Raw genomic sequence first — 8363 nt, 5'->3', positions numbered from 1 at the left:
GTGTGCACCACCACATCCGGCTCAAAGTAAAATTTAAAAAGTATCAAGGATGTAGTTCATTGTGAAAGCTTTGGATTCAGTCCTCAGTACTAAAGGAAGGAAGGAAGGAAGGAAGAAAAGAAAAGCAAGCAAGCAAGCAAGCAAGCCAAACACACAATCACTTTTAGGATTACATGCAGTTGCCTTACTAGAAATGTATACTAAGACCATCAAAAATATTTTGTTTTGGGAGTAGGTATATAGCTTGGTGCCAGAGTGTTTTGTCTTGGATGTACTAAGTTTGGTATCTAGCAATAAAGATAAATAATCTCTATAATATTTTATGTGTAATATAGAATTGGGTTCTGGGTCATGCGAAGTTTTTCATCTATGTGAAAATCTGGTGGCATGTTCAAAAGTTGCATAGGATACAAGTCAGTGTTTGATTGTTTAGGACTGTTTTGAGCACTGTAGGAAACCTAGAATCCCTACTCCCTGTCTACAAAAGCCAATAGTAAAAAAAAAAGCCAGGTGTGGTGGCACACACCTGTAATCCCAGCACTTAAGAAGCTAAGGCAGGAGGATCACTAGTTCAAGGCCAGCCTGGGCCACATAGTAAACTCAAGGCCACCCTGAACTACACAGCAAGACCTGTCTCAAAAACAAAACAAAAAAAGTGTGCCCTAGTCAGTGTGGCAAGAAAAAAGCACCTCCTTAGATTTCCAAAATGTCTGTGTTCCTAGAGGGTAGTTGAGAGCCTTTAGGTTAGATAATTGATACAATGGAATATTACTCATACATTAAAAAGGACCAGGAAGGAGCTGGGACCATAGCTCAGTCACAAAATCCTGAGTTCATTTCCAACTACTGAAAAAAACGTAAGAATGACAATGAAGATACATGTGTACTGTCATGAAAAGATGCCCACAGTGTATTGGCAAGTGGGGAAAAAAAAAAGGACAGAAATCATGTATAGTATCCCACTTCTGTTAAACCTATAGACATAAATAGAAGAAATGGTTGATTATTTTTTAAAATGTTAATAATGGAGGACAGGCCGGAGATATAGCTCAGTGGTGTAAGCACTTGCCTGGCAAGCCTGAGTTCATGAGTTTTGATTCCCAGTACAAAAAAAAAAAATGACATTCCATACTTTTAGCGTCTAAACTTTAAGAGCTATAGATTGGATTACTTTTTAAAAAATAATTCCTCCTTTTAAGTTTAAATTTTTTGTTTTTCTTTCTTTCTTTTTTTTTTTTGAGGTTGAATAGGAAAATTTATTGGAGAAAAGGAATGGGGAATAGGAATAGCTCCTGAGAGACAGGAGGGGTCCTGAATGGGTTACCGTTTTTTTCTGTTTTTTTGTGTCAGGGTCTCACTGTAGTTCAGACTGGCTTTGAATTTGAGGCAGTTCTCCTTAGCCTCCTGAGTGCTAGGATTACGGGTGTGCACCACTATGCCTGGCAGTAATAGCTTCTTTTGACATAGGGTTTAAAAAACTATACTGTGGTCAGTGGCTGGTGCATTTTTTTGAGGAAAATTCAAGGAAAGAGAAGCAAGGCTAAATATTAAAAGAACAGAGCTGGGTGCACTGGTATATACCTGTAGTCCCACTACTCAGAAGGCTGAGGCATGAGCATCACTTGAACCCAGCCTGAGCAACATAATGAGAATCTGTCTCTTCAAAATCCAAAACAAGAAGTGAGAGGGCAATTGGGTAAAAGTTGTCATCTAGTATTTAATATTTTAATATATAATATATTGATATAATATAATATGTATTTGGGTTTTTGGCATGTTAAAATTTAAAATGGGAGAAGTGGAACTGTTACTGTTCCATTTAATTAATTTGAAACTACCACTAGCAATACATCTTTTTTTTTTTTTTTTTTTTATGGTTCTTTTCAGTTTATTGCATGGAGGAGTTACACTAGTCCAAGTGAAAGTGGACCCCAATGGTTACATCATACAAGCTGTGAGGTTTTTAAATTTGTGACAAGGGACTGAAGGGGTGTTCTACTCATTGCAAGGAAATCCTCACTTAAGCTTCAATGAGCCAATAGCACTTAAAACCCATGAACCTTCAGCTGATTGTCCTCAGCCAGTCTGGCATATGTTCTTGCGCTGGTCACCCTGAAGCTGTATTACTTTTCCATATTCTGGATGCTCAATGACAGTCTCATTGCAGGCAAATTTCTTCTTTTTTTTTGGTTTTGGTTTTGGTTTTGTTTTTTTTCTGGTACCGGGAATCGAACTCAAGACCTCACGCTTGCGAGGCAGGTGCTGGTGCCGCTGAGCTAAATCCGCAGCCCACGCAAATTTCTTCTTAAAGGCCTTCACCAGTTTCTTTTTATTGTAATCATCAGCGATCCCTTCGACAGTGGTAAGGGTCTTCCTGCCGTTTCTCTGTTGGACTCTTATATGGATGTAATTCCTCAGGGCTGGCAGGAAAGCAGGTCATCACCCTTACTTGCATCAGCAAAGGGGTGTGGAAAGAGAAGGGCAGTGTTCACGGAGAGTCCTGGCTCAGCTGCCGCCGGAAATCGTCAAGGCCCGGGCCGATTGGACGTGTCCCCAGCTGCAGTCCGGGGCAGGTCACTCCGGGACAGCGGCGGCCCGGGGCGGGGGAGGCTGGGCTGCGACCTGGGCCTGCCCCTTCCCCACAGGCCCGGGAGCATGCAGCGCCCCGCCCCGCTGATGCAACCGGCAGCTACATTTCTTTATTGTTATTTTCTCCATGTCTCTCTTCTTTTTTGTGAGAGAGGGTCTTGCTATGTAGTTCAGGTTGGTCTTGAACTCATTATGTAGCCCAGGCTGTCCTCAAACTTGAGGCTATCCTCCTGCCTTAGACTCCCAAGTTCTGGGATTATAGGCGTGTACCACCATGGCCAGCATGTCTTCATTTAAAAATAAATGGAGAAACCAATCATAACCACTTAGGAGACAACAGTGGTTTGAAAAATGTTTCTTGGACTTCAGGAAGGAAAAACACTGCTGCAGTACTGTATAGACTATGGAAATTATTGCCCCAGATTAAACAAATCTCTTCATCTACCTCCGTGGACTTTGTTTTCCTAGAATGCTGATCACAGAGAACTATTTTGGAGTCAATGTGGTCTGATGCCTATAATCTCAGTACCCTGGAAGGCTGATGCAGAAAAATAAGAAATTTGAGCCCAGCCTGGCTAATTTAGTGACTTAGTGAGATCCTGTCTCAAAATATAAATAAATGGAAGAAAGAGAGAGAGAGAAAGGGGAAGCGCAGGCAGGCTGGAGATATAGCTTGGTGTGGAAACCCTGGGTTCAATTCCCAGTACTGGGGAAGAAAATACACAGAGAACTGTTTGGGATAACCAGGGACATACCTTTATTTTATGACATTTATTTAAATTTGGGGGGGGTCTTTTTTTTTTTTTTTTTGAGGTCTCGCTATGTAATCCAGTCTGGCCTTGAACTCACTACATAGCCCAGGCTGGCCTCAGACTTTGGCGATCCTCCTGCTACAGCCTCCTGAGTGCTGGGAGTGCAAGGGTGTGCCACCACGTCTGGCTGGAGTTGTCTCTCACATCTTTTTGCTTGTTTTGATTTTTTGAGACAGAGTTTCACTATATAGTTCAGGCTGCCCTTGAACTCCCTATGTAACCCAGGCTGGCCCAGAACTGGCCTGAGTGCTGGGATTACAGGTGTGTGCCACCATGCCTGGCTTTTTTAAAAATGATTTTAAAGGGTTTGAATGTGTGTGATGTGGCTCTTGCCTATAATCGCAACCACTCAGGAGGCAGAAGGGTCACAAGCTTGAGAACATCTTGGGCAACTTAGCCAGACCCTGTCTGAAAAAATAAAAAAGGTTAAGGATCTCACTCTGTGTTAGTTTAATCCCCAGTACCGACCCCACCAAATAAAGTATACTCCTTAAATTCTTGGAGGTGAACTACTGCCATTAGAATTGGAGGGAGATCAGCTGTGTTCTGTTGCTACCTCATGAAAAAAGGAGCTTTTCTGGGTTTAAATCCCAGCTCAAATCTGAAGATTAAGTCCTAAGATAGTTTAAAGCAGTTCCCCACTTCAATATTTTATTAAGAAAAATTTCAGGTTTATGGAAAAGTTGAAAGAACAGTAGAGTGATTATTTGTGTGCTGCTTGCTGCCTAGATTCAGCAGCTGTTAAGCTTTTGTCAGATTTGCTTTGTATGTACATGTGTAGCCATGAGTCCACCCCCACAAAAAAATAAGTTGTGAGTTAATGAAACTTTGTTGAAAACTTGTGTTTATAAATTCCTCTGCAGGGGGCTTTTCTGCCTAACTGCCGTTTGAAGTAACGGGTGTGCTATAGGAAGGAACAAAGCTGCCCCTAAGTAAAAAGAAACGTGTTTGTGTTTGCTTATTTGGAATGAACTCATTTGTTTCCATGTACTTTTCAACATAGTTGACTCATCTGTGTAGTCATTTGCAAATTCTCCCCTTTTTGCACTTATGCTAACCATAACCATATTTTATGGAAAACCATATTTATGGAAAACCATATTTATGGTTCCATTCACCATAACCATATTTTAAAACTGGTATATTTGTTTTCTCTTTATTTTAGATGATCCCTCTGATAAGCCACCTTGTAGAGGCTGCTCCTCCTACCTCATGGAACCTTATATTAAGTGTGCTGAATGTGGGCCACCTCCTTTTTTTCTCTGCTTGCAGGTAACTAAGGAGAGGCTTGCCTCTCCTAGCCTAGTTTTATGGGTATAGTGGTTCAGAGATTACTATAGACTGCTTAGGAGGAGCATACCTTATTTAATCTATTCCTTCCAGTCAGTCTTGTTTTATGCATTTCACTGGTGAAACGTTGAGGAACAGCAGATGGCTGAGACTGATGATTATAAGGCAAGGTGTATCAGCCTAATGCTTAACACTTTTTTTCCAGGTAGATTTAAAGTATTAGGATTACAGGAATCTGAACTGGAGAATTGTTGCATTCGATGACATTGTTTATTGCTTTATTGAAGAGTGATCTCAGTGTAGGTGACAAAGGGCAAAACTTACTTTGTGGATTATGATGTTAGTAATAATACATTAAAAGTACTTTGTGCCAGGTACTATTTTGAGTACTTTACATGGAGTAACTGTTAAGTTAACACAATAGTTCTATGATGCAAATAAATATTCTTATTTTATAGATGAAACTCAGGCAAAGACCTGGTAAGTCATGCAGCATATACCATGTTTTGTCAGACCCAAAACACTATTGATCATAAACAACATCCCAATTTCAAAAATATTAAAATGTAGAAATGGTTGGTAAAAATTTTTATATGCTTTTTTGTTTGTCTGTTTGTTGGTTTGTTTTTGGGTTTTTTGAGAACTATGTTTTGCTATGTAGTTCAGGCTGTCCTCAGACTTACAGCAATCCTCCTGTCTCTTCCTTCTGAGTGCTGGGGTTACAGGCATGTGCTACCAGGCCAGGCCCTGATGTACTTTTACTTTTTTGTTTGTTTTATTATTGAGGCAGAGTCTCATTATATAGGTCAGGCTGGCTTTTAACTCACTATGTAGCTCAAACTTGGGGCAATCCTCCTGCCTCAGCCTCCTGAGTGCTGGGATTATAAGTATGTGCCACTATGCCTGGCTGTGAGATATATTTAATTATAAGATGAAGTCTGATTTTAGAGTTTTAAAAATGTAGAACAGGGGACTGGGGATTTAGCTCAGCAGCACAGCGCCTGCCTGGCAAGTGCAAGGTCGTGAGTTCAATTCCCGGTACCTGAAAAAGAACAAAAAATAAATAAAAATAAAATGTAGAACAATATTTGTCTTAGAATTGCTGAAATAGAGTAGCTATAGAACCGAGTTCAAATTTAGGCAGTCAGTTTCCAGGCCTTGTGCTATTATGTAGGGAAGAATTGTCCTAGGAAAAAATAGCCCTCCACAACCAATGAATTTTTCTCTTTGAGGACCTCTGATAAGCTGTGATCACAGATATATCATCCTGTTGCAGCTGCAGACAAGATTAATCCTTAAAATTATCAGAATAGAGCACCTGCCAGGCATAGTGTGATGGAGACCACTACGAAGCAGCCCTGAGCAGGACTTAAATTAACCAATCGGCTTTTCATGTGTACTTGTGAATCTGTCCAAGGCCTAAGCTCCTTGTCTGAAAATGGGTGTGGACTCATAGTAAGTAAACCTGTGAGTCACTGATCCCTATTGAGGCCTGTAACGGCAGATGAAGCCAGAAAGCCTCAAAGGATAAGACAAGATCACAGCCAAGCACACCTGGATTCAACCTCAACTAGATAAAGACTAGCCTCAGGCATCTCACTCCTGGGTGGATTAATTTAATTCTTATTAAGGATTAATTTAGTACCTTACTTGGAGAAGTCCTTGAGTGATTCTGACCTTCTTTTTCTTTAAATTTTATATATATATTTTTTCCGTTTTATATATAATAGGTTCTTATGAAAAGAAACACATTACCAGTGAAGTGGATCCTCACCCTTCTTTTCTGCAGTGGGAAAACAACAGAGAATGGGAAAAATAACTCCATTTTGTTCTTAACTGTTTCCACCTATGGGGTCAGTTTTTCAAGTAGAGTTTCTATTCCTTTGCTGGTGTTCTTGTTTTTTTTCCAATGTGGGAATCAAGCTTTTTGGTCCAGCTTTGACTTCATTTGCAACTTCTTGATCAGTACTCTGTAGAAGGCTGGAAAGAATACCAGCACCCCGATTTATGGCCCAGGACTTCAGGTTCTTCATACCAACATGTTCTATGAGTGTTTTTGCGGAACAATCTTGTCTTCCATTTTCTTTCATCTTTTTATCTTGCTCCAGTAGCGACTTCAGAACTAGATGTCCCGCAGGATGTTCCGCAACATGAAGCTTTCTATCCTTGCCACCGGGGTGTAGTTCTGCTGCTGCCAGGCTGGCGATGGCATCCATGGCAGGCTGAACATCTCCAGTGGTGGATCCCAGAATGTCAGGCGCCAACACACATGCAGACTTACCTAGCACCATCTCTTAGGCATTTCTTTGTAGGTAGTTTAACAAAGTTGGAGAAATGGATTCTAAGAGCTCACAATGGCTCTTAGCTGTATCTTTCTTACTGTGTGCATTTCCATCTCCTTGTTGGAAAACCTCAATGATTTCTTGTACTGCATGTGCAGGGTCTCTGGGGCTTAGTAGATACAACAAGACCTTCCTTCCATATTTGTCATTGACTATGTTAGACAAGGAACTGGTAATTTCTGATATGATTATCTCATTCACAAGCTTAATATCATCAATACAATCAAATGCTGCCAGCAAAACCAAATGAGGGTATTGGCTATTAGCCACTTTTCGACATAAGTCTTCAGTGTTTTCACAATTACTTTTCTGTCTTTGGGTGTGCCACGCCACAAGCAGTGCATGGCCACTGTGGCACTGTTATATATGTGTGCCAGGTACACCATTGCTTCACGGATGGCTTCGGTCAGTTCTGATCTGAGTATTGGGGTTGCATAGGTAAAAAAAAAATCCAAAAGTACTTTATGGACTAATGAGTGCTTAATCACAGCTTCCTTCTGAGTCCTTGGAGTTAGAATCTGTTTCATTTCATCCATAATAAGCTCTCGTTTTTCTAGCTATACCTCTAACATCTTGTCCAGAGTTGGGTGTTCTGTAGACCTGTAAAGCTGAAATGTGCTCCCATAGCTCCTCGATCAGCATGTTCCGCTGCTCCAAGATAGCTTTGTCATTGTATGTGTAGTCCATGATGGCCAACGCTTCATATGTTGCAGCATCTTCCTCACATGGCCTTTAAAACATCTTTTTTTTTTTTTCTTGGTCTTTTTGAGACAGGGTCTCGCTCTGTAGTTCAGGCTGGCCTTGAGCTCACTTTGTAGCCCAGGCTGGCCTTAAACTCACAACAATGCTCCTGTCTCAGCCTCCCAAGTGCTGGGATTACAGGTGTGCGCTACCACACCGGGCTAAAACTTCTGATTATCTCTGCAATCTGTGGTTTACTTCCATACATGAGAAATTTCTTAACAATATTTCTGTAATATTTGGCTTTACTTAGTTCAACCATGTCATCTTGCAGTTCTTCCAAACCTGTTTTCTCTGTTCTTCATTACCATACTGAATATAACACTGGATCACACAAGTAGAATCATGTGCAAATGCAGTAGTGTTAATTTTCCCTTGAATCAACTTCTGCAAATTACTCATCAACTTCGCTCTTTTTTCTTTGTCACAATCTTTTCTTCTTAAGATCTCCCAAATCTGTTTGGCTTCAACAACAGTGTGATTGTTGGTTTTATCACTGAGCTGCCTGCTCTGCTTTAGTTGTTCTTCTTTTTAAGTCATGCCATTTGGGTTTCTTGGATGCTGATTCATCACTTTTACTGTCTGGCTG

At 40.7% G+C, this 8363-nt stretch overlaps 1 protein-coding gene across 4 annotated transcripts in view; it reads left to right on the top strand.

The window, feature by feature from the left end:
- Window positions 1-8363, top strand: part of Tada2a (transcriptional adaptor 2A) — a 51367-nt gene that overhangs the window by 8171 nt on the left and 34833 nt on the right. For 2 of the 4 annotated variants that reach the window (XM_005393935.2, XM_005393934.2), the window contains exon 3: window positions 4567-4673. The exons of the other annotated variants lie outside the window; for them this stretch is intronic. In XM_005393935.2, the coding sequence (XP_005393992.1) occupies window positions 4567-4673 (107 nt within the window). The remainder of the gene's footprint in view (window positions 1-4566; window positions 4674-8363) is intronic. 4 annotated transcript variants of the gene reach the window in all.

Source organism: Chinchilla lanigera, unplaced genomic scaffold (assembly GCF_000276665.1).
Source record: "Chinchilla lanigera isolate Chin_1 unplaced genomic scaffold, ChiLan1.0 scaffold00050, whole genome shotgun sequence".
In the NCBI taxonomy this organism is placed as follows: domain Eukaryota; kingdom Metazoa; phylum Chordata; class Mammalia; order Rodentia; family Chinchillidae; genus Chinchilla; species Chinchilla lanigera.
Note: the sequence above shows the minus strand (reverse complement) of the source record. Positions and strands in the feature narration are given on the sequence as shown.